The sequence below is a fragment of the Alligator mississippiensis genome, chromosome 3, assembly GCF_030867095.1.
Source record: "Alligator mississippiensis isolate rAllMis1 chromosome 3, rAllMis1, whole genome shotgun sequence".
Taxonomy (NCBI): Eukaryota; Metazoa; Chordata; order Crocodylia; family Alligatoridae; genus Alligator; species Alligator mississippiensis.
Genome location: NC_081826.1, coordinates 50,089,121 through 50,115,437, shown reverse-complemented (window position 1 = coordinate 50,115,437; position 26,317 = coordinate 50,089,121). Strand labels below are relative to the sequence as shown.

Sequence of the window (26,317 nt, the reverse complement as noted above, 5' to 3'; positions counted from 1 at the left end):
GTGCTGCCAGCGGCCCGGCCCCAGCCAGCAGCATCACCGCTCAGGGCCCTGACCCACTGCCAGCGCTGGCCTGGGGCCGTCTGCAGTGTCGGGACGGGGTTGGGGCCATGGACCTGCACAGGCCCTGGCCCCATCCTGGCGCTACAGATGGCCCTGGCTACACCACCGCTGCTGGCCACCCCAGCTGGGCCAGGGCCGTCAGCAGCACCATTGGCAGTGCCAGGATGAGGCCGGGGCCCGGACCCATCTCGGTGCTGCACGGCCCTGGCTGGCACCTCCACTGCCACTGCTGGGCCGGGGCCATCGTCAGTGCCAGGATGGGGCCGGGGCCCTGGCCCTATCCCGGTGCTGCTGGCGGGCCCAGCCATGTGCTGCCAGTGGGCCCCGCCCTGGCTGGCACCTCCACTGCCGCTGCCTGCCCCTGCCTAGTGCTGCTGGTGGGCCGGGGATGTCTGCAGTGCTGGGATGAGTCTGGGGCCTGGGCCCATCTTGGCGCTGCAGATGGCCCTGGCCTCATCCTGGCACTGCCGGTGGGCATGGCCCCAGCTGGCACCTCTACTGCCACTGCTGGGCCAGGGCCGCCGGCAGCACCGGGATGAGGTTGGGGCTGGGGCCCAGGCTTGTGAACCTGTGCAGGCCCTGCCGGTGGGCCCAGCCACGTGCTGCCAGTGGGCCCGGCCCTGCCCGGCACCTCCACTGCCACCCCCCCCACCCTCAATCCCAGGACAGTGCCACTGCAGGACTAGGGCCATCTGCAAAGCTGGGATGAGGCCAGAGCCAGGGCCTGGGCCCCATCTTGGTGCTGGGCTGCGATTGAGATGTGCCCATCATAATCTCTGGGTTTATTTACAAAGTTCAATATAGGTGTCTTCCAACACAAGAATCACACAAGCAATTCAGGTACAACATTAACTTTGTATTTCTCATTTGTTCTATTAAACTGTCAGGTTTATTTTGGGAAAATGTAAGGAATTAATTAAAATATCTTTGACTGGAAAAAAGTAGTGGTTGGGATTGACTGGGAAAAAAAGTAGTGGTTGGGACAGATGGTGTTACATCCTATAGTACTTAATGTGCTATCTGAGAAGAGGGTTGGCAGTGCTTCTTTTATTTTAGAGAGGTATAATACATGAGGGGTAAAAGATTAGAAAAAGAGCTCTTCAGGGCTTACAGCCAATCAACAATACTCTTGGAAAATGGTAGATGGGAATTTGTCCAACTCAAGGAATGCTTAAGTTGCTGCAAAATGTCAAAACATTTGATCACTAGACACTTCAATTTAACTCAGGCAGTATCAGTGCAGGTTGTCTCTCCAATTACTCCATCAAAAAGAAAGATGAGAAATGTATCTGTGCATGCTACACACAGCTGTTAAATGAATGAAATAATAGTTCCAGTGAGACAGCAACATGCAACGTGGTTTCAGTAATGCTCACAAGGAAGTCTTAGTAATCTGAGGGATTCGTTGGCTATCTTGCTATTCTTTCTGCAGGTTTGTATTCAGAAACCTAACATCCACATCAGGGGTTTTCAACCTTTTTTAGTCTAAGTACCCCCAGCGGCTGGACGCCAAGTGGCGGGGGGGAGGGGCAGGGGCATTGTAGCGTGCGGCTGAATGCCGGGCAGGGGGGAATAGCACATGGCTGAATGCCGAGCGGGAGTTGGGGGGGGGGGGGGGGGTTAGCGTACAGCTGAACGATGAGCGGGGGAGGCGGGGATGGAGCACTGCTACCTCCCAGGAGCAAGACTGGAGCAGAGCAGGGAAGCTCACAGATTGGGGTGAGGGCAGCGGTGCCTCTCTGCAGGGCAGGGAAGCTCACTGGGCTGGTGTGTGGCAGCAGCAGTCAAGCTTCCCCACCCTGCAGAGGAGTGCTGATGCCCTCACCCAACCCCAGCCCTGCTCCTGGGAGGTGGTGATGCTCTGTCCCCACCCATCCAAGCGTATCCCCTAGGACTAGCCCAAATACCCCCCCCAGGGTGTGCATACCCCTGGTTGACAATCCCTGATCCACATTGGTTTTGCTTCATTTGCAGCAGTTAGTGAAAAGTTAGTAGGAGTTTGTGTGGTTAATGAAAATGGCAATCTGATCGCATGACATTCAGTTAGGTGTTTTCCTCTTGAACATAGAAATAAAGCATGTCCTTGATTAATATAAACATCTATATCTCAGGAAGTACAGGACTTTCCATTGTATATGTGCTTTTGCATTAGGCAATTGATATAAACAGGTCTGATGGAAAAGGGCTTTTTTGAAGCAACAGACTTTCTTGCCCAATTTCTCTTGAAAAAAGGAATACTTAGTATTTAAGCTTAATAAAGTACAAGTCAGACGGATAGAAAGGACAAGCATGTCAGTTTTCATTGGCCAAATCATTGGTAACACCTAAGGTTTAGATTAGCAGAAGTGATTCCTTTGTAAAAATAACACAAGTATTTACTATGAATCTTCTAGTCATTAGCTAGATCATGGAAGATTCCAAACATGTTTTTATTTTATGTGGCTGCTCACCACCCTGACACCTGACTACTTAACCAATTTAATAAAAATGTTAAGATTATTGCAAAAATATTTTAAAATGCTAGCAGCTAAAATCCACAGATTGAAAAGTATTTGATCCATAATGCATGAGGACATACATTCATTTTGGTAAAACATCAGCATACTGGCACAATGAAATGATAATAGCACATGGCAGGTTGAGTAGTGCAGCTTAAAAGCAAATTTATTTTTTCCTGATTCCTGTGAACTGTTACATGGTGTTATGTTTAGGAACTTTGCTTTGGATAAAATGGCTCCACTCCTGGTCAGTCATCTTGACTGTCTGTCTTTAGGTTCTCACTACTCTGCCCTTCAGTGGCTGACAAAGTCGATGATTGGTCAAGATGGGAAAAGGTGTTTCACCTTCAGCAGAAGATAGGATGCTCCGGAACTGGGCCAGCTGAAAGGAGGGAAAAAAGACCCATTTGACTTCAAACTTAAATATGGTAGGTTAGAAAGAAAAAAAATGGTATTTCCTAGGCCGGTTTCACACTTAATAGTATAATGTCTGCATAAAATTGGTATTAAGCAGTGTTGAATCAGGACATGTGTTTACTGATCATATTATGATGATATGGCAATTTATTATATATTATCACCTTTGTCGCTAGCAATTGCAATAATCTTTATCAGCTGTTGGTTGCCCAGCAAGACAATTGCTGTCCAGTAAACAGTCTAGCAAAACATTTAGAAACAAAGTAAGTTTTCATTCATTCCTCATCAGGCAGCAAGCACACTGTAATGTCTTATTTTTAAAACATGGCTAATTTTTAGTTAAATCATAGAAGTATGCTGTAAAACTTAACTTCCAAGATAACTATTTTAATCCTAATTTGGCTTTTAAAACATTTATTTAAAATGCTTGTTTGTTCCTAAATGCTGTTGATTAGACACATTAATGGACAGTTTATAATCCCTTAAATAAATGTTAAGATTCTTGATGGTCAATTATCTTGTAGAGATGCAGTACTTTTTATTTTAAAAGATCCAAGAGCACTTTACAAACTGGTGTACATACTGACATACAACCACCTCTAGAATGATAGATGCCAATTCAGAAGCAGAAAAGAGTCTATGCCAAAATTTAGGACAGGGGTGGAAAATACCTTACTTGGATGATATTTTCCCTAGCCCTATAAAATAAAATAGAGACTGATAAGCATCCTTCAACATAACATCCTTAAACTATTACATAAACATTAATGGAGTGTTTTAGCCTGGTTATAAACTTCTATAGGGTAGATTAGAAATCCTATAATAAAGGATCTCACTGTTTCAAAAAGATTTACAGAACAATTTACACAGAGGTTTATTATATTTTAATATAACATCCTTCAATTCAAGATCTTTTCATATGACTTTTTTATCAGTAGAATTATGGCAGGCATTTCTCTCAGAGGACCTCTTCACAGTGGAGTTTATTTCCCACTTCAATCTGAAATAGCCTGAATCCAGTAACCTTAGGGCAGGCTATAAAGTCCACCTGCTTGAGTAAATGAAAGCTGTAAGAGTGACTTTAGTTTTGAAAGACATAAAGTTTTATGGGAACTGAGATAAGAAAATTGGACTGGCAGAAAAAGGCAATTGGTTGGTTATTTCAGGCTGTCTCTGTTGGATGTTTTAAAATATCTGATGCTTCAGAAAACCTAAAATGTGTGTGACCTTAAGGACATTAGTAGTCTCATCATGTCTTTGCTGAATCAAAGCTTTAATGATCCATCAAATGCTATTTAGTGCTTGATATAGGCAATCTTTCATGGTTTTATGCTGAAAATAAGATGGACACCATAATAAAATGATAATAAAATGATACTGTCTTTCAGTTTCTGTATGAAGAAATATTTTGTTTACTTCATAGTAAGTACTATACCTGCTCTGAGCTGATGGTAATAGGTTCCTTAAAGATAATCCAGATAACACTCTCATAAAGGGGAGGATGAGTCAGAGAGCCATTGTAGGTCCAGTAATCCATGGATTTAGGAAGTAGGGTTGACGGGTCAAAATTAGTGAATGGAGCTTGTTTTCCCTAAAAAGATGCATTTAATTTAATGAGAAAGATAGATAAAATGTCCATAATAAGATTTTACTTATTCAGCCTTACTTGCATAATTTATTTATCTTTCTAAGTCAGAATAAAGTAAGATTCATTTGAATATATTAGTATTCTTTTATAGGCTTCATCATACAGGTTCTGAATCTATAGTTTTCATCTAGCAAAGCACACAAGCATATAATTTAAGCCTTTGAAACCCTATTGAAGTTAATAAAACAGCACATAGTCTCAAATACTTTGTGGATTCAGGCTCAAGGTTTTTCATTCCTTGCAAGATCAGACCTACCGCCTTTTGCAAATCCTTTAGGATTTAAGTCCTGTGTATAATACAAAAGTTCATATTCTAAATTTACTTAAGCATTTGGTGAGCTTTCCAAATGCTCACTAAGCATTTGGAGAGTGTATATGTCTTCAATTAAACTAAAGAGTTGAGGCAAAATTTAGTCCAATCAGTGCTTGGATATTCTGGTGATGACTGCTAGACCTAAACTTTAGATGGATGGATACGTAGAAGAGCTGAAAGGTAAAAGATAGGTGTCCCAATCAGGTGTTCTGCCCACCACCATCTGTCTTGTCTGGATTCAGTGCTCTTATCATTTTGTAAAAAGCCTTTGGTACATTGCAGGATTGAGCTCTGATACTGTAAATTAGTTTTCTGAAAACTTTTAAAAGGTCATGATGGAAGTATCAACTCCTAGATTTAGGAGATCATATTGGTCCTGAATGAACTGCTAAAGTAGGCAATACCCCTCTGCTTCTAGAGAGGGCTTGCTAGATTCTACCCCAGCTTCTCACTATGACCATGGTCCACTGTGACCATGCAATAATGATATTTACCTTGGTCTTTACTGCACCTAAAGCCTTTACAATTTCCTGTAGTTTTTCATTGGGGGGACCAACCTGTAAAAATCAAAATAGCAATAAAAATGTTAAATCATAAATGTTTAACACTTATTTTGTCCTAACATAGCACCTCCCAGATAAGGATCTGAATATGCTTCACAAATATTATTTGGTTTAGCCCTACAACCCCACTTAGAGAAAATTTAGTTTAAGAAATAAATATTTACCCTGCAAATAGTCACACTGAAATCAATGGTACTACTTAGCAGAGTAAAGTTCTTCTTAATGCAAGTCATAGTGGAAGAATTTGGCTATAATTGATCATTTATCTGACATGTATATTCTCTTACTCTGCAGGAAAATCAGTTTCCTCAAACATATTCTTTCTTTGAAGGCATACAGTGACATGTTTTTACCCATTTGGTTTAACTAGCTGAGGGTCGAACTAGATGACTTCTTGAGGTACCTTCTGGCCCTACTTCTCTGTAATCCTATGATATGGACTGATTATGAATCCGTATATTATTATTGGATATTCAGCATTTGTACTATGTTAATTTTTTTGTGAGGGCCAGATTTTGTCACATGGTATTATTTTTATACTTCTCACATGAATTCTTGTGCACAAGTTTTTCATAGGTGTATTCCAGTAATACTTGTAAATGTGACCTTGAAAGTTAGGTTTGCTGCAGTTCATAACAGCAGAAGTTGGTCACACAAAGCTGTGTGAAAACAAGTGAAGATATGACTAAGGTAAAATGTGAGTGAATGTTCCCAGCATTTGTTAATATTAGCCTATCTGTACCTTATTACACACTTTCTACAGGCAGATGAACTATCAGCAGTTGAGTACAAGTAATTTGCCCAAGGTCATATAAAAAAATATGAGCAGAACTCATGTCTTCTGATGCCTCATTTTGTTCCTCAGGCAAAGAACATACTTTCTCCCTTAAACTCTCTCTATTGTTCAGCCTCTTGTATTTTTTTTTCCTTTTTAGCTTATTTATGATTTTCTTAAGTTTAATTTTAGTTACAGGCATCAATTCCACAATACCATCCCACTGACTGGAAGAGAACATTTTATAGAAATACATATCGAAATAACCTTATGGCGAATACTGTAGGCAGGAGGTAGGGTAGAGGTGCACCTTATAGACTAATTGAATCAGAGATGCATAAGGTTTCATGAGTAACAAAAGCTTATATAGCTCTGATTTAGCTAGTTTATAAGGTGAACCTCTACCCTGCCTTCTGCCTGACCTCTGACTAACATGGCTAACTACCTGTCTCTATAAAAACTAGAGCCTAGGTAGTTATAGCTGCAGTAAAACAATGGTGATGGGGAACAGATCAAAGGTTCAGACATAAAATCAGAAGCAGTCTTCCCAAGTGTTCAGCAAGATAAATTTGTATTTGATCCAACACAGCCTGATACAATGTGTTTGCCCATGACATGACTTTTTAAACTATTCTTAACAACCAACCAGGGGTTCAAAATATAATACCAGTAAGCATGTGTTTAAGGAGTTTTGTGTGGATAGGTTTTTGGGGAAAAACAAATGCAGTGACATGGACAAAGATTAGACAACAGACATGTTCAGGGATAGTCAGAAGGAGCGTGTCTCAGTTCAAATAGGTGCTACTTCTCTAGTTCAGATCTTACAGATCTTAGTATTTTGATAAGATGGGGAATAAAGCAAATTTTTAAAGGAGGGGCAGAGGAAAGAGAGAAAAAGTGTCTTCTGTATGCCGTGTAACTCACCTTCAGAAAAACAGTGACAATTGCCAAACCATCTGGCTTATCTGAAGCCTCAGCTATGCTTGAATATTTATCTGAATTCCAGTGAACCAGATGAAGCTAAAAAAACAATTGACAGAAGTATATTTTTTCAATTTCTCTTACAGATAAATATTGTCCAAAGCCCAGAGACTGTAGATGCATTCTTAGCCCCCAGTCCTGCAACTGGCAATTTACTCACGAACTGCCCAACCATTTTGGTGCCTTACTGACTTTAGCATGTGGTTTGCCCAGGAACTGTCAATGACAGGCCTGATGGCTAATATTGTAAGATGCAAAGCTGCACAATTTTCCTGAAAGCAAATTTGGGAGAAACTATAACTTACAAATAGAGTGGGTATTTATCTAAGCCAGTGATTCTCAATCAGGGTGCTGTGGGGCTCTCAGCTGCCTTGAGATACTTTCAAGGGTGCCATGGGGTACCGTGCAAGGTTAGCATTGTTAGGTGTGCAAACATGAGAAACCCAGATCTTTTCAATATGAATCTACACTGTTAAAAGCATTTTGCCTTGTTGTTGGCTACCTGCGTTCTTTGTAGCAGAAGAATTGCTCTAGTATATTTCTTGTGGTCAAAAGTTGAGTGGAAACTAAGAGCAGGCACTTTCTGAGAGGTGCCTTGAGTCTAATGAGGTTGAAAACCCGTGATCTAATCATTCCATTAACTGGCTGTTGTGGATGCCATAAGCGCAATTTTTCTTTAAGCTTTATCCCTGCAAACACTATTTTCATACATGCATCTATTAAACACACAGGAGGTGCTCACTCAATAATCTTGTTTATTGCAACAAAGTTAGTGGCATGGTTGTTATATGAGTAGGCATTTTTGTAGGGCAACAGAAGTAGACATTTCAGTGACTGTTCAACTTTAACCATTTTGAATAAAGAAGGGATTTATGGCATCTTTTGTTCAGCCTAAGGATTAGCCTATTATATCTTGTGTTTTACTCCTTAGAATTGATGAAGGTGTGTTTGGGAGTATGTACATCTTGGAAATCATACAATTCTTAATTGTCATTAAGTTGTTCCTTGAAAATGACTGATGTATATTACATTTAGAAATTCCTTAGCCACTATTTAAATATAAAGTTGTAGTGTATATACCACATATAAATGGTATAGAATATTTTATCGAAAGATGACAACTTTTAAAAAATGAAAATTATGGATCAATAAGGGACAAAGCATGGAAATGATCATACTGCACACCATCTGTTTAAAAGATTGTGGTTTAAAGGAGGAAAAAAATGGGATTTTCCCTGCCATGGCTAAACTTCAGTCTTTCCAACTACATTGACTTTGTTTTAAAATATTTTAAACACCCAGAACCAATCTATAATAAAGATTTTACTTGTGTTTCCCTCAAACACAATCCAAGTGCGTTATCTAGTTATAGCAGGAATTCTAAAGGGACACCCCCTTTCATATCTTGTCTGCATAAAATGAGATAGCTCTATACCAGCAACAGTGGAAAATTTTGCATTTCCAAACAAAATTGGAAAAGACAACTCTGTTGATTCTGTGAGGCAATGCCTAACCTGCAAACAGATACACCAGTTTGTATCATTAGATTCACATGCAATAATGTTTCTAAAATATAAATAGTAGCTAAAGATAGTTACATTGATTTGTTTTTGTCATGTTCATAACACACTGGAAAGCAACTGCAAGCAGTCAGCTTAGGAGCAGCCTTTATTTCTTTATGAATTCTGTTAACTGAAGATAATATATCTGACAGCACTTAAAAGCCCTATTAACTGCATCTTTTTATAAACCTTTTCTTTCCCTATTTTCTTCTGATTTTCTTTTCTCTCTCCTAGGAGAAGAGAAAAAGCACAATATACAGGTCTCAATTTTAGTGGAGCTGTGGGTGATCAGACCCTCTAATAACCTGCCAGATTAGAGTTTGATTCTGTAAACAGCTATGTGTATGACTAACTTTGCTCATGTAGGTAGCCTCATTGACATTGTGGGACTACTCAAGACTAAATGTCTATATTTGTGTGTTTTCAGCAATCAACTGTTTTTAGGCACTTAAATATAGATTTATATGGTCTAAATTTAGGCACCCAAATTGTAGAGATTGGTCTCAAGTCCTAACTTATGTTGCAAAATATGTACAAAAGGCACAGGTTATTCCTTGCACAAATGATGCAGATTTTACATAGAATTTGGCATGCACATTTGCATTGTGGTTTGTTCTGAGGGTGAAATTGATTACTCAGTCTTTGAAAGTATGACCTTGACTTTTCTTTCATTGACTCTACCTCTGATGCATATTTGGCTCCATCCACTGTGTGCTCAGAACCACGATCATCAACTGGGCCCCAGTGAAAATGAAACTGACGCAGCCTGTAGCTTCCAGTCAAGGGTCCACCAGTCACCACTGCAAACACATAAAATAACTTGTTATAATCAAATCCAAATGCAGTAAAGTAATTGCAACATGCAAACACTTATCTGCTAAACATTGCTATATTGGAACTATTTATAGATAATTTCAACCCACAATTTTCATCATAAAGAATTTTGTATTGTTAAAACCTTAGAAATGAAAAATTCCTGATATGTATTCCTGAATTTAATTACAATAAATCAGTATTCTGCCCAGATTCAGCTAAAAAAATTACATCAAATAATTGTAAACAGAAATTATATTTGGAGAGAAAAAGAGAAAACAAAAGGAAAGAAGAATACTTTGTAGCAGCAGTTCTTTAAATACAGAACTAGGATCCCAGTAGAAAAGATGGAAAGGTCTTATTAGATCATTGAGTCCATTCCTTCTTAGCATGGGAGGTATTTCATCACTGGAGGATGTGTGAAACAAGACAAGAGTTGATCTTGAAATTGCCTTTCTGTTCAACAAAAGACAATTGTGTGTCGAAGATATTCTCTGAGTCTTGCTTTTATTCTGGTAAGATTTTGCAGGTGAGTCTAAATGTCAATGTAACTGACGATGTAGGTCACCAGAAGTGATGCTCTAATTACTAATACGCAAAGGTATAATACTAAGTCTGGCTGATATGGATTTGCATATGCATACACATGATGTTAAGAATCACATGCCTGAATGATTCAAGCAAGGCACATATTTTAAATCAAAACCAGCAAATGGAGTCTTCCTTTCAAAGCAACAAAAAATCCTTAATTTATATAATGGTAGATAACAACTGATAGGTAATTGACCAGAAAACAGCAGCAATCATAGATATTTTACCACCTGAAAACTCCCAGGCTATATGGGAAAGCTTGTATTTTCCTGTAAAAATGGGAGACCTAAGGATTTTTTAGGGTGATATCTTTTATTGGGCACACTGCAGCGTTGGAATAGAGTTAAACAAGCTTTCAAATGCAAGACATTCGTCTTGCATTCAAAAGTTTGTCTAACTCTATCCCAGCTATGCAGTTGGCCCAATAAAAAGACACCACCCTAAGAAATCCTTGCCTCTCTCACAATTCCTGGACCGTCATGGCAGCAGCACCACTATAACACTCTCTTTAAAAATGGGTTTTTGGTTGTAGCCATGTTGGTCTAAGGACATGGGCAGGCAAGGTTATTTGGGTAGATGTGATATCTTTCATTAGACCAACTGAATAGTTGGAAAAAAGTTCTTAGCAAACTTTTGGGTGCAATTACCCTTCGTCAGGTGTAGGGAGTCTTTGCTTTTCTGAGACTCCAAGGAGAGGGTGTGTGATTGCGAGGGGGAGAAGAAGGGTGATTGCTCCCGAAAGCTTGCAAAGAACTTGTTTCCAACTACTCACTTGGTCTAATAAAAGATGTCACATCTACCCAAAGAAATGTGCCTGCCTTTAAAAATGAAACACTTGCCAATGAATCATAATTTTAAATTGAAATATTTGAGATCCTCCAAGATGTATAAAGTGACAGTATTGCATGTTATAACATACAAAATTGACACACTTGAATGGATATTTATGCTTCTGAAAATCCATTTCACTACTGGGTGACAGCCAGAAGTTCACTCCCAGAACAAACCACTGGTGCTGAGAGTAAGTTAACCCTTCTGTCTCCTTTTTTTGCTGCAGAATGTCAGCTTTGGCATCAGCTTCCACATTAACCCTGCAGCAGCAGCGTATCCTGTTATGCCTCTGCTGCCCAGAGCATGGAACTACCCAGTTACACCTCTGATCCATTTACCTTTGTTTTCAATGGGAATTAATGAAAAAACAAAACTTCATTAACCTGATTGATTATCCTTGTCTTCAAAATTCACATGGAAGGAGTGTCCAACATTGATGATTTCTTTACATGTGCCTGAATTCCAAGTGATCTGGAGACGCCCTAGAGATGGGTCTTTTTTTACTTCTTTGGTTTTGATATCAATAGGAGACTGATGATCTCCACTGGCAATAGGGTATAATTTGTGCCATTGGTCAGGTCCTAGACAAACATAAATACACGTATTTAGTTTTTAACAGCCACTTTAGTTCCTGTGAGTTAATACTGAATTATGACATCATCCCTGGGTATGGCAGGTGTAAGTAATAAATTAAATCATTTTAAATTGTCACATATAGAATTTTGCAGAGCTAGACAAATCTCTCATATCTCCTTTTATGTAAAAGAAAAGAAAACCTCTGCCAGTATAATAAATTTGCTGTTAAGGAAACTTATCCTTACCATTGCTGCCCTCATAACCCCAGTTCAGAGTTGCCATGGTCTTTTGCTTGTGAGATCTTGTCTTCCTCACAATTTGGTGGTTCTGATAATAGGCGATTCTGCAATGAGATCAGTGCTTCACCTTACTGCTGAATTTCTGCAATAAACAGTCTAGGGATTTATAGATATGACCACATGATAGACGCGACAATATATTTTTAAGAGGCCTTTATTGCTGTCATGAGATCTCAGAATGATATGAGAAGCCATAATAAAAAGAAATGATTGTAAAAAGGAAAAAAAGAAGTTGGCATTGTATTATTTGAATTGTGATTTGCTGAGTATAGTGAATTAAATAGTGGTAAAGTTGGATAGGATTTTTAAAACTGAAATCTTTTATTTGTTCAAATGTTGACAAAGGTTATGTTTACCACAACCATAAACATCCAGAACTAAAATCTGCTTTTAGGTATGACAGTGCAATTTGCAACTTGCATTGAATTCAGTGGATGCTCAAAACTTTTGAAAATCTAGGTCACTTATTCAGGTATTTTAAATATGGATGCATGAGCCTAATTGTGAGCACTCATATTTAAGAACTGTAGCTTTAGTATTTTTGTAAAATAAATAACAGAAACTTAATTTTTTAGGATAAATTTGTTAATGACCATTTCAAATACAGGCTTAATATTTTTAACAGCAGTGTTCTTCAAAATAATAATTCAGTTCCAAATATACAGGTTTCAGGGTCTGCAGACTCAGGAGAATGTATAAGGTTTGAGACAGATTTTCCTGGGAGCAATACTAACTTCAGTCTTCCACAGCAGCATAAAGTGGGTCGGGGGCAGACTCCACAAACAGATCCTCAGAGATCCATGATTTTTTTTCTGCAGGAGGCAATATCTTATATTACAAATAATTTTTAACAATAACCTATAGATATTTATCTCGGGCATTAATCTAGGCATTCCAGCCCCTAATCATGAATATATCTCTATTTGGGACCACATTTAAGCACATGATTAAAGTTAAGTATGTGTTTAAGTACTGTCCTGAAAAGGTCCTATATCGCTATTTATCCAGTAATTTCAGGTGCATTAAGTATGATGATATCCTCTCCGCTCCCCATAACAATGTGTGTTGGCCTGATCCTGCTATATCAATGGGATTTTCCTTGGGTAAAAACTGAAAAAACAGGTCTTTAAATGCTTAGTGGTATGACTCCATTTATAAGACCTTGCACTTTCCAAAATCTGCAATAAAATTCAATATTTTTGCTAATATCTCTGTATGTATCTACTTTAATTGAAAATAGGAAATCAAGCCAATAATTATTTCAATATAAAATAAGGTTCAATACATGCTATTTAAACACTGCCCTGTCATCCTGAGTTGCAAAAATGTAAACCTGTTTACATTTTCCTGTTATTTCTGACATTTTTTTTCTTGGTAGTAAATTGCTATCAGCATCACACAGACATATGCAGCTGAAGAAAGGAATTTAAGATACTGCCATGTTGCCGTCATTTCTTATCCTTTGGAATTTGTCACGTTGATTCCTGTAAACGTACAGCATATTGCGATACATGTCTTGGGTCTGGTCGACAATTTCCAAAAAAAACAAATATTCACCAGAAAACACTGATTTGTGGAAACCGAAATATTTCAGTTTCAGAATGATATCAGTGAAACTTCTACCAGAATAAAAGCATTTACCCAACTGACTTCCTGTCCACTCATTCAGCAGGCAACCGAGAGAAGATTCATTTTTTGCCCTACCACAGAATATCTTACTTAGATGAGGGGCCCCTCAAGAGACCCTGGCAAGGAAGGTTGCTCCAAGGTCAGGGCCACCAGGAATATCAGACTACCTGTCACAGATTCTGGAAGTTTGGGAATGCCAGCTTTAGCTACCTTACTGGGGCACCCCAAAGCCCTGAAAACAAAGGGCCCTTCAGCCTTTTAGACTCCTTGAAAAGGAGTGTAGACCCTGCCAGCTTGGAAAACCTTGGAAGAATTGGCTATAACTGCCTGTCAGGATCTTTTTGACACAAAAGATCAAAAAAGAGCATGCAAGCCTTAAGAAACCTTCTTGAGGTTAGGACTGGCAGCCTTGGTTGTCCCAGCTTCTTGCAGTATGTGCTATAACACTGCAGCAGAAAGCCTGGCAGCTCTGAAAACAACAGTTCATGCTGGGATTCTCAGGTCTTTCATGCTCTCAGCTGCAGGGCCAAGAGACTGGCATCCTCGTCTTCATACTTCCAGTTCCCTGGCAGTCCGTTTGTGCTAATGGGGAGTCAGGAGTGTAGAAGTTCTGAGATCTTTAGCTGAGCTCAAGCCTCAGGACATAGGCTCACAGGTGCATTCTGATATTAAATTCCTTAAATGAAATGTTTTGGTTTTTCATAACAAATGTTCAGTAGACTTTCTCTTCCATGGGAAACAATGAAATTCCACTTGTTGTGTCAATTTTGTGTCAAAATAAAATCTCTTTTTCAGAGATTTGGAACTTTCCACAGCATGCAAATTTGAGCTCTTGAACAGCTCTAGTGTCAATAGTATTCCCTTAAAATAACTCAGAAAAAGTTTCTTTATTTCCATTCTAGCCATAGCATTGGTGTTGAAATCTGCGTGACATAAACCAGTGAAAAAAGCAAAACACCAACATTGATAATATTGTTCCACAAGGAGTTCAGAGCTTCTCATTTGTACTGAATTAATTCATGTAATAGGCCTTCTGCTCAAACAGAATATCAGGACAATAAATTGTCCTGATATTGTGTAACGCTTTAATACATAATTGAAACAAACAGAAGATAAAGAATAACGCCCCAAAGAAACATAAATCCTGCCCTATTTGAATGATACAAGAGGAATATAATCTGGAAAAGTATGTTACAGTATCTTTTATTTCATCAGATAATTGATGACAGTTTTCTGGCTATGAAAACTATTTTTTCTCTGCGAGGTGAGCATGGCACCGACCCAGAAAAAAATATCCCTTTGGCAGGGCAGCCAGATTTCAGAGCTATGACCTTTTAGTGTCTCATCTGCCAACCTTTGAAGTAATCCTAGGACTTCCATTTAAAAAGCTATGGACCAGTCTTGACTGACAAGACAACTGTTTTGCTTGCTGAAACCTAAAATGGCTGGTTCATATTCCTCATGTAGTTCCTGTTGACACCTCTCTCCCTGTACCGAACTTCACGTTTTAGCTATGACTCTACTAGTCCTGCCAGTTCTTGTAATTTTATCATGAGTCTTGCATTATTTAGTATTTTTATAAAACTCTCAGCTGCTGGGACTTTCAGCTTGCAGGAAAAAATAAAAGGGCTAAGTTTCTTGTCATCAGAGAACGCTTGAAAATCGGAAGGAAGAGCAACCTAAAGGCTCAAGCAAACAAAAATAATACAATGTTGCTAGAAGATTGGCTTGAAATCATAACCATTTCATGATCTTGGTGGTTTTTTAGGTGGAGGAGTTAATTTTAGTTTTCAGATATTCGTGGTGTGGGTGGCTGAGTTGGCCTCAGTCCCACCTGGTTCAGCTTTGTCCCTGGTTTACCATATGTAGATCTTATTAACCTTAGAGAAACAACACAGTATAACTAAAAGTCCTTAATCACTGTCAGTAGGCTGATATGACTGATGCAGAAGGGAAGCAAGCAAGGCTTACACATTTGTAGTGTCATAGAACATTTTTAATACTCTTGTTAAACTTTAATACTCTTTTTAAACTTTTAAAAACTATAGAAACTAATTAGTTTCTAATGATTTCAATAGAAAACCAGACACTGAAAATGTATATAGGGCCAGATCCTGCATCATGTTCTGAGACGCTACCTATTGGCTTTACTGGAGAAGAATGATCCCTCTGCCCATCCCACCCATCAGCTGGTGGGGGGGCGGGGAGGGGGGCATTCTTCTGGGGTTGAACTGCTCCTAGGGCTCTGGGGGAGCTCCAGCCCCAGGCACAACTGCCTCCCTTGCTACCACTCCTCTGGGTTGAACCAGAGGACTGCACATGGCAAGAAGTCTTCTTCAGTGTTGCAACCCCTCCTGGGACTGGGAGGATTCCTACTGCAGAAGAGTGGCCCCTCTTGTCCCACCAATCAGTTGATTGGTAGAACAGGAGGTACAGTTCCCACAAGGCTTTCTGACAGTTTGCCCCTGGGCTTCCTTGGAGAAAGGGAAGGAGAACAGAGAACTATGGATGATATTGGGTGTCCTCAGCACCCAAGAGAAGCATACAGCCATTCATGTTAGTACAAGAGCAGAAAGATTTTTCTGCTTGGAAGAGTTAGAACTGTCTTGTGAAACAGCTAGTTTTCTTCTGCAGGAAAGCCCATGAATGGCGATGCTCTCTTTTTTTGTACTGGGAGAAAGGCATAAAATTTAATGTCAGTGTGTGGCCTCATCTCATGCTTTGGTGTGCAAGTGCTTGTTGTGGTGGGTAAGGAAGGGTATTTCTCTCCATACATACCCCTAGATATTTAGGTTAGCACAGATTTTAATCTTCCTCAGAAGACAGGCACTGGACACTCCTGGAGACTAGAGATTGGATATGAGGGATAAATGGTGATATTCAGCATGGTAAATCCTGTGTTAGTTTTAGATATTATGAGGCAAATTAGAAAGGAGTGCTCTGAAAGTTTTCAGAAGCAAACTCTGCCCTCTGCTGTCTACTTAAGTGAAATATTTCCAAAGAGTGTCATTTAATTGCAGTATGTTTATTTTCCCTGCCCTGAAATATCTGTGGAATGTGGGCAGCTGTATAACATCTAATTTTATATAGATATGTTTGCATGTATATTTCCCATATATGTATTTGGTTAGATCTTGCATAAAAAATACTCGAGAGATTAAGATGTCTTCAGAAATGTTGAATGGCAAATTTTCATTCCAGTTTTTCACATTTTGAGCTCAATTGGTTGGTGATAAGTCGTGGAAGTCATATAACTTTGTTTTAGACTTCTTACTTGCCTGGGCCTCCTCCATGTAATCAAAGGGACTAACAGAAGAAAAGGGGAGGGGAGTAGGAAAAAGGGCAAGAAATTCATGACATCTGCAGAATAATTCTCCCCCTTTCCCCCCATAGATTAAATCTTTGCATAACAGGTGGGAATGAAAATATATTTTAATATCATATTTAAAGAGGGAATCTGTATGGGTGCATTGATTAAATAAAAGGAAGGTAGGCAGAAACACAAACTGTGGCTTGCTTGTCAGTACTTTTCTTCTTTCACTGGAGCTTGTTCAAAATCTGTTAATTTGCAACCTGGCAATAGTAATCTAAGAATTGCTGTTAGTCAACACATAGAAATAACTTTTGGAATTCAGTGCAGTTTGTAAGGGCAATGCCAGTGCTTCTGCTCTTTGTAGCTGATTGGCCATTTGAATCTTTTTGTGCTGGACTAAAACTCATATTAGTCCTGTTTATTTTTTGAAATGTTGCAAAGGCAGACAGTCCAATACTTTGTACATAAATGTGAAGAAATGTGATGAGCTATAAGGAATTAATGCAATCCAAGTGGAAGCAAATAAGGGCCCACACAATGTCTCCTGCTAAATGATTTCTGGAGTGATAATGAATGGCCACATGGGTCTTTCATACCAAACCAAGGGCTCAATATTGCTCATAAGCAATTTAACATCAATATTTAATATTTTAAATTGCTACCTTTATTTCCTTTCTTATGCCAACAGTATCTCTTCTAGAGTTCTGTTACAATCCAAATATGCCTGAGCCTGCTTTTGAATCAGAGCATGCTAGAAATGAAATCTGCCGGGCTTGTTTCTCCAGCGTGTTGTCATAGAAATTACAAATGGTGCAGTCTCTTCCCACCTCAACACTGCATTTTGTGCTATGAAATGTTTCTACTTCATTCCAAGATTGAAGCAGATAAATGCTGGGGAGCTGGCACAGGATTGTTAACAGGGCAGACTCGGTTTCATTCCAAATGGCTTTTGTTTGTTTGAAACTATTCCAGCCCCAAACATATGAAGCGATGTAAAGTGACTAGGAGGGAGGAAAGGGACCCTTGAGTTAGACTACATTTGAAGAGCCAGAGGCCTGATGCCTGAGGGCTTGTGAGGGAAAACCCTCAGTGAAATGAATAAGTAGGTTAATATCTGGGTAACAGGAATAGGGAGTTCTCCTGTGTGGGCAGGTTGTCTCACCCTCTCTTGCCATGCCTTGATGTATTAATTGTTGGAAAAATATACTGGGGAAGACTGCCTTAGGTCTGCAGTCCTGATGTTGGGATCTAAGTATGTGGTTCCACCATTCCCTACACCGTGTCCATCTCCACCCTCAGGTCTTAACAGCACTGGTTGGTCAACATATCTTTTAGTTAGGGCTTGTGAGGATCTTGTTTGCTCTCTGGACCTAGATGCTCAGTTACGGACAATTACCAATCTCTGCATCTTGTTCCCTGCATTTACTAAGGTAGTAACTTGAAGGTAATAACTTGAAGTAAAGAGTTGATATCACTCATAATAGCAAACCAAATCAGCAACGCACAATGAGGAGTCAGTATCCTTTTATCAATCTTCCTCTTTCTGGGATTCCTCTTTGCAAGATAGCTTCTTGGGCCCTGCCTGCAGTGTCCTGGGGTCTCTTCACTACAATCCAGGCTGTTGTAAGCCAAAAAATCACTGGTCACACTCAACCACCTGGCCATTTTCCCTCCTTGGCACTCCTGAAGAGACAGAGATGCTTTCTCATGCTGTTATAGCTCATAATGTGGAAACAACCCTATCTCCTCAATCGAATTATTTCTTTACCCAAGGGCTACTGCCACTTACCAGTTATAGTCTTCCCCAGTCAGGGTTCTCAACACCTTGATCATGTCTCGCCCCATATCCAGAGTTTAGCTTATTACTTCTTACAGTTTCTTCCTAAAACTGCCACTTTCAGTTTCCTTTTGTCTCGCACATCTGGAAAGTCTTGTGCCATCAGCGGCCCAGGAAGCTCCTACAAGCCATCTTTGTCCAGTGTCATCTGCTGAACCTACTGCTCTGGCATTTGCCCACCAGTGTCTCTGCGCCAGCACCAGTAAGTATTGTCCGTCAACCTGACCACCGGGGTCCATCCACTACTCCCTGTGGTTGAAGTCATCCTTCCCTTTCCGGCGTCCCGGCATCTCTTTTAAATTTCACACACCCCTGACGTCACTCTCCTGCATTTGGTTAAAAGGGGCTGCACTTGCGTGTATTTTAGCCTTGCCACTTATTTTCCAGTGTCAGTTCATCTGCCAAGTAAGCGTAGTAGGGACAGATTCTGCCTTCCCAAGGGCAGGAGTGATCCCAGACTTCCTCCATTTGTTTATGTCTCCCAGGACAGTCTTCCCTTTCCAGCCTCCCGTCCTTCTCCAGACAAACAAAACCTGCCCGTTTTTGGAGCCAAAGGTGTTGGTTCAACATCAGTACTAAGCCATTCAGCAAGGGATTCCATCACCTGTCATAGCTTTGCCTCTGCAGCATTTAAAGCTAAGAAGTATATTTTGGAGCAGCTCTTTTAAGAAAATAATCTCTTGCTTATCATTGTACCCCCTCATTTATTTAGCTCTAGGACTTGTAGGACAAATTGTGCTACAGATCTGGCTTACATATTGAAAGTTCTGTCTGAAATGTTAGCTCCCATTTCCATGTCATTAAGATAAATATTAAAACTCCTAAGTAAGAATTATATTGAGAACCCCATGGCATCTATATTTCAATAGACATAATTGATTATCTCCTGCACTTATGTGCTGTAATCAGGCATTAAGACCTGACACATTTGGTGTTCAGGGCCCAAAGTGTCAGGTAGCAAAGCTTTAAACATTATTGCATGATGGCTTGCAGATTTTGCAAGATTGTAATTAAGACATGCATGTACATATTGTGAGGATAGATGCATTTTCTGTTACTTTTTAAAAACAAAATCCCAAGGCCTTTCCCAAACCAAGAATTTCTACATGGCTAGTGAATTTAGAACTACAGTTTAGTTATTTTAAACATTAAATTTGAAAGCTTGTTTTCAAGAAATGTTGATATTCCTAGCTGATCCAGAACTATGTCCCCAATGCAGCAAAGTGCATTAGTGCATAACTTTTAGATATGTGAGTAGCTACACCAAAGTAAAATAGACTACTTCAATGCTTAAAGTTATGCCTGTGTTTCATATGATGTAGCTTCACTAACAGACTGTAAACTGGAGAACTGTGCATGTCTGTCCCAATGTCTGTTTTCTCTATTCAGGTGAAGAAAACATTTCATGGTCTTGATGTTGTTTGTTCTCTTTAGCTCTCCTTTAAGCTTTCTTGTTATGATTTCTGCTGTTTGATGTCTATCCTCCACTGGAGGGGGTCAGTTCCCCAGTATTCAAATTTCCAACTTCACTTAACAGAGAAAGACTTGAACTGCAAAAATGAGGACTGGTCAGGGCAGAGGTTTTAGCTTTATCTTTTCATTAATAAAGATAGAAATGTATAAGGAAACAGGTTTTTGGTAGTTTGTGAGGTTGATTTCCTTAAGTAATGAGCAATTTAAAATACTCATTTGTGATATGCTTTCAGTTTCTGCTGTCTGGTGTGGGTTCACTGTCCATTAGCACGATAGTATTGGATACTTTTGTTCAAGTATGTTAGGGAGGGGGATGTTCCTTTCTTTGATTGAGTCATTACTGCTATTCTGATGATTTTCAGAAGATGAGACACCAGTTTGTTGCTAATATAATATAACCCTTTTGTCAGAAGACGCAGCAATGTAACCACAAGATCCAGCAGGGCATGCCTTCAGCATTATTCCCAACATGAGGTCATGTCCACAGGCACAATTGACCCCTAAAGAAATAAATCGTATGTTTAAGACCTAATTGTGGTTTAACTGAGAAATGCAAATCCTCCCAAAGGATCATTTGAAATGTGAAAACACAACTCTTCAGTTTAGATTAGTTGTGGTCAAAAATCAATAAAAGAGCCTATTTTGCATTAATTAGATGTTATAATCTCTCCCCAAGGTTTAGCTGTTGGTCTCACTCTCCCATGTGGTTCAGTCCCTATTTTTATTGTTTCCATTGCCAGGTAAAGCAACCTCACAATACCATTTCTCAGGGAGTCAGGCATTCTCAGTACTCCCTATGAAAGTACCCACAGGATTTTAGCAAGAATGTGAAATCATATCTCTGTTTCCACATACCTGCCTGCTGCACATGCCCACATCTCACAAGACAAGGACCTGGCAGCCCCTGGGGTTCTCTACTCCATGACCAGTGTCAGCCCAGAGGATAAAGTCCAAACTCCTTCCCCAAGCTCATTTAAGGGTGTTGGTTTCAATAGGAGTAGAGAAGGCTCAGAATTTAACAGAAACACTTAGTATCCTGAAGGACCATATCCTCAGCTCTCATGTAGTCAAAATGCCAGCAGCCTCCATTTGATTGCAACAGCAACTTGTTTGCATTAGGACTGAGTGGGCACGTCTACACGTGCCACCATGGCACCGTAGTTACTGCGCCATCATTTAGTACTTCCTTTTGGAAATACTAAAAGACAGCGTAGTAACAGCCCATACTGCACGCTGCACATGGTTATTTTTAGGCACCACATCCCTGTAGCATCATGCTATAATGAGGGAGCACATTGCTATGGCAACGTAGTTGTGGCATCACAGTTTTTGCCCGCGGACACTACGTCACCCTAGCGCATTGCTATGGTGACATAGTGTTGTGTGTAGATGTGCCCAGTGAAAAATAAGGCCCTAAGGATTTGCTACACTATGTTCAGGCTCCTTTGGCCCTTTCATCTACCTTCCTTTTTGCATCCTCAGCTTGGTTCAGCTTTTATAATCTTAGACACCATGAATTGTCCCTCCTGCACATCTGCATTTAGATTTAATGACAGTATTTAAATGACAGTTTCCTTTTTTTGAAATAAAGTTCTAAATGTGATGTTAGTCATGCTGTAGTGCTAGATGTCCTTAGCCAGAAAAAGGCACTGGCCAGGTAGTTTAGGTATGCTAATCAGTACTGGATAGGAGTCCAAAATAATGGACAGGCATTGCTGTCATCTCCTTTTCTTTACCTGTGGCATGTGGTAGGTAATTTTTTAAAATTTTCATAGGTTGTCTTGTGGCTGTGGTGTAGGAGGGACAATTTGGGGGAGCCCTTTAGTAAATAGTTGCCTGCAATTACAAGGGACGGGATTCAATGGTCCCATGTTTCTGTGCTTGGAAGCATTAAAATTATCAAGATGTGGTTTAGTACTGGGTTTTCCTATCATAGTGACTTCACTGACTGACAGAGAACATTATGTTTCTATGATTTCAAGCTCCAGTTTCTGAAATAATCTGTGTGATCAATTTTCTTCCTGCAAACCATAGCCTGAAGTGAGGAATGTTCCAAGGATGCTGAGATTTGCCTTCCTATCCCTGTCAATCTTGTGTGCACAGATTTGACTGAAGCAGGACAGCAAGCATGGGATGATGGGATCATATTGTTTTGCAAACATGGAATGCCCAGCAGTAGCTCCAGAACTTCCACATGAGAAAGCACGCATTTGCAACCTATGTCAGGAGCTTGTCCAACTTCTGACACCAGAGATGATTGATTGAGCATATAGCAACAGAGGAGCAGCTTGTTATCATCATTTGAAAATGGCCTACTCTGATTGCCACAGGCCCTTGGCTAACCATTATGATGGTGACAAGTCACTTGCGGGGCAGCTGGTGGTAAAGGCTCATAGATTCATAGATGTTAGGGTTGGAAGGGACCTCAATAGATCATCGAGTCCGACCCCCTGCATAAGCAGGAAAGAGTGCTGGGTCTAGATGACCCCAGCTAGATGCTCATCTAACCTCCTCTTGAAGACCCCCAGGGTAGGGGAGAGCACCACCTCCCTTGGGAGCCCGTTCCAGACCCTGGCCACTTGAACTGTGAAGAAGTTCTTCCTAATGTCCAATCTAAATCTGCTCTCTGCTAGCTTGTGGCCATTATTTCTTGTAACCCCCAGGGGCGCCTTGGTGAATAAATACTCACCAATTCCCTTCTGTGCCCCCGTGATGAACTTATAGGCAGCCACAAGATCGCCTCACACCCTTCTCTTGCGGAGGCTGAAAAGATCCAGTTTCTCTAGTCTCTTCTCGTAGGGCTTGGTCTGTAGGCCCTTAACCATACGAGTGGCCCTTCTCTGGACCCTCTCCAGGTTATCCACATCCCTCTTGAATTGCAGCGCCCAGAATTGCACGCAGTACTCCAACTGCGGTCTGACTAGAGCCCGATAGAGGGGAAGTATCACCTCCTTGGACCTATTCATCATGCATCTGCTGATGCACGATAAAGTGCCATTGGCTTTTCTGATGGCTTCGTCACACTGCCAACTCATGTTCATCTTGGAGTCCACTAGGACTCCAAGATCCCTTTCCACTTCCGTGCCACCCAGTAGGTCATTCCCTAGGCTGTAGGTGTGCTGGACATTTTTCCTCCCTAGGTGCAACACTTTGCATTTCTCCTTGTTAAACTGCATTCTGTTGTTTTCTGCCCACTTGTCCAACCTGTCCAGGTCTGCTTGCAGCTGTTCCCTGCCCTCCGGCATGTCCGCATCTCCCCATAGCTTTGTGTCATCTGCAAACTTGGACAGAGTACATTTCACTCCCTCGTCCAAGTCACTGATGAAGACATTAAAGAGTATCGGTCCAAGGACCGAACCCTGCGGGACCCCACTGCCCACACCCTTCCAGGTCGAAACCAACCCATCCACCACGACTCTCTGGGTGCGACTCTCTAGCCAATTCGCCACCCACCGGACTGTGTAGTCATCCAAGTCACAGCCTCTTAACTTGTTCACCAGTATGGGGTGGGATACCTTATTGAAGGCCTTCCTGAAGTCTAAGTATACGACATCCACCCCTCCTCCTGTGTCCAGGCGTTTCGTAACCTGGTCATAAAAAGAAACTAGATTGGGCAGGCACGATCTGCCTGCCACGAACCCGTGCTGTTATACAATCCTGTTCTGGAACTTGTTGAATTGTGGGGTTGTCAGCATCAAGCACATTCCTGATATTCTTTCTGGCTTTCGGTGACTGGGGTTTCCAAATTTCATGGAGGCTGTTAATGATGCACATTAGTGGGGCCTATTGATTAAACAACTGAAAGGCTAGTGCATATGGTACTTGCAAGGAGGATTCTTTCTGGTTCAGCCAGCCTTTAAGGACCACAGAGACAGGTTCGTGAACAGCAGTGAGTGAGGAATTGTCAAAGGGCATGATGTCAGGGTTCTGGCATTTGTAACCTGGGACATTATTTTATCCCAGTAACATGGCCATCAATGGAATATAGGTTCTCCCTATGATTTTGGAGGGCCCTAACTATTCTTTCTTGCCATAGCTGAATAAGAGAAACATGTGAATGCAGAGACACTTCAGTCATGCTGTAAGCATTTGCAGAAAGGTGATAGAGTGCAGAAAGGTGGAAGGCAAGATGGTGCTGCATGGTGCATGCATATCTGTGAAGAAAGAGACAAGTATTTTTATTCGGAGTGGACCCTGCACACTGATGGACTTGTTAGCTGATTTGCACAATCAGAAAATACTTCCGTAAGCAATGTAAAAGCAAGGAAATTTAGGGATGCCATGTGTGCTTATGTCCATAACACATATAGCAGTTTTAATAAGTTACTGATTCCTAATGAATGTGCCATTTTGTGTCTAGCAAAATAACATGAACCAGACTGAGGTATTTGATGAGAGATTTGAAATGCTTGTTTTGCTTTGAAGTGCTTTGTTTCACAGGGGACTGAGAACCTATGTGGGGTATGGTGTTCCTTATTAACTTTACGGTTTGGACTAGATGAAGGTCTGTTTGTTTGCTGAATTGAATAATTGCGTAAGTGTGCTTCTCTGTGTTTGTTTGTCTGGTGACATGGAGCCTGTTAATTTACACTTCCATCAAGCCTTTTTGGAATAGCTGCAGCTTTCTGTTTTCTTATAGTTGAGTGGACAACAAGTACTTGAACCCAGACAGCATTTTATTAAGCTGACAGAAACTTAGAAGAAAAGACTTGGGAACAATACAGCTGGACCTGCTAACCGCTCAAAAAAACCGTGTTCTGCTTTAGCTATTGAATAAGGTGCAATTTGGAAAACCAAAGTGCATGCTTAAAGCTAAGACAACAACAATAACAAATCCAACAGCCATAGTGTGGTGATATTTGCTGCTTGCAGTGGCCATTTTTTCTTTTCTTCTTGTCTATATGTTGTGGGGTTGTACAACAGTTGTGTCAAGACCATAACCAGATCCTGGCCCTGTACAGAGTTGTACACAAGGGCCTGCTCAAAATGGCCTTGCACCTGTTCAGTATCATGTAGAATTTGTTATACTCACTTGCTTTCTATAGTCTTTCTTTCCATCAATTTCTCCCAGTTTTTCTCTTTGCAGGAAGGGTAAGGAGTGCTTAGCGCTGGACTGGCATATTCCACATGCTGCAGTCACAGAGCAGGCTCCCTGGGGACCACCATTCTGGCACCCTGTCTAAATTGGTTCCTGGGGCTGATGCCCCACTCACCCCTAGCTACTGATCATTTGCAAGCTGAGTCTATGGGTGAAATCTTAGCAAGAGAAATCTTAATTTTATCAGAGGAAGATTATTTTAAAAACATATATTTAAAAAGTTCCCTAACGTGAATTGGGTATCAGATTTACCATCCATGGTACACATTTTGGAAGGGACTTCCTGTTTTACTACCTTGGGTTTCCTGTTACTATTCAATGAAGATATAAACATTTTGTAAATTCCTCAATAGAAGAGAAGTGGCATTTTTACCCAGTGGAGGGGTTTCTTCAACCTTATGAAGAAGTGCTCTAAGAACACGACAGCACAGCAAATGGAGGAGGCAACTTACATGGACAAGCAGAAAACCTGCCAAGTGACCCAAATGACTTACCAGAGTTTCTGCTGTGTGGCAGATCTGCAAGCATTAACTCCCAGGAATGAGCAAAGACCTGGAATACATTGATAAGTTGCTGGAGAAAGTACCATGAGACTGATAGCTGTACTCCTTCTCCATTCCCTTCCCCACCCCAGTCACCCCAGAAAAATCACGGGAGAGGGAGGACAGTTGGGAGGGCAAAAAACTGAACAAGTCCAACTTCTTTCTATTAAGGGAATCAGTGACTTACATCCACAGAAATGCTGAATGCTCAGTAGGACCTTTGCCAAAAAAGCAGCAGCTGTCCCCTCCCTGAGGGTAGCTTCCATGGAAAGAGACCTGCAGGGATTAAACTGATTTCTGGTAACGAAATGACAGATTTTTGTTCATTGAAGGGACTGTATAGTTCACAGGCAGTCATATTTTTATATGAGTCTAGAACTGTAATCCATGAAAGTTGTGTTTTTTATGGATCATAACACTGCGTTAGAAAAAAACATTTAATGTAGCAGCCACTGACACCATGTAATTGTAATTAGAATTGATAAAACAGTGCTGTGT

General features: G+C 40.6%; 2 protein-coding genes across 2 annotated transcripts in view; one reads left to right on the top strand and one right to left on the bottom strand.

Annotated features, from left to right (window-relative positions):
* Window positions 1–2,829: 2,829 nt before the first annotated feature.
* The window catches only part of LOC102560979 (carbonic anhydrase 1), a 35,781-nt gene continuing 12,293 nt past the window's right edge, over window positions 2,830–26,317 (bottom strand). Inside the window, exons 2-8 of the mRNA XM_059723473.1 lie at window positions 13,363–13,449; window positions 11,436–11,637; window positions 9,499–9,617; window positions 7,199–7,294; window positions 5,431–5,493; window positions 4,411–4,566; window positions 2,830–2,940 (exon numbers count right to left, since the gene is read on the bottom strand). Coding sequence (XP_059579456.1) covers window positions 2,830–2,940; window positions 4,411–4,566; window positions 5,431–5,493; window positions 7,199–7,294; window positions 9,499–9,617; window positions 11,436–11,637; window positions 13,363–13,449 — 834 coding nt within the window. The remainder of the gene's footprint in view (window positions 2,941–4,410; window positions 4,567–5,430; window positions 5,494–7,198; window positions 7,295–9,498; window positions 9,618–11,435; window positions 11,638–13,362; window positions 13,450–26,317) is intronic.
* Window positions 2,856–26,317, top strand: part of LOC102559895 (carbonic anhydrase 3) — a 92,841-nt gene continuing 69,379 nt past the window's right edge. The window contains exon 1 of the mRNA XM_019486855.2: window positions 2,856–2,986. The gene's annotated coding sequence lies outside the window, so the exon portion shown is untranslated. The remainder of the gene's footprint in view (window positions 2,987–26,317) is intronic.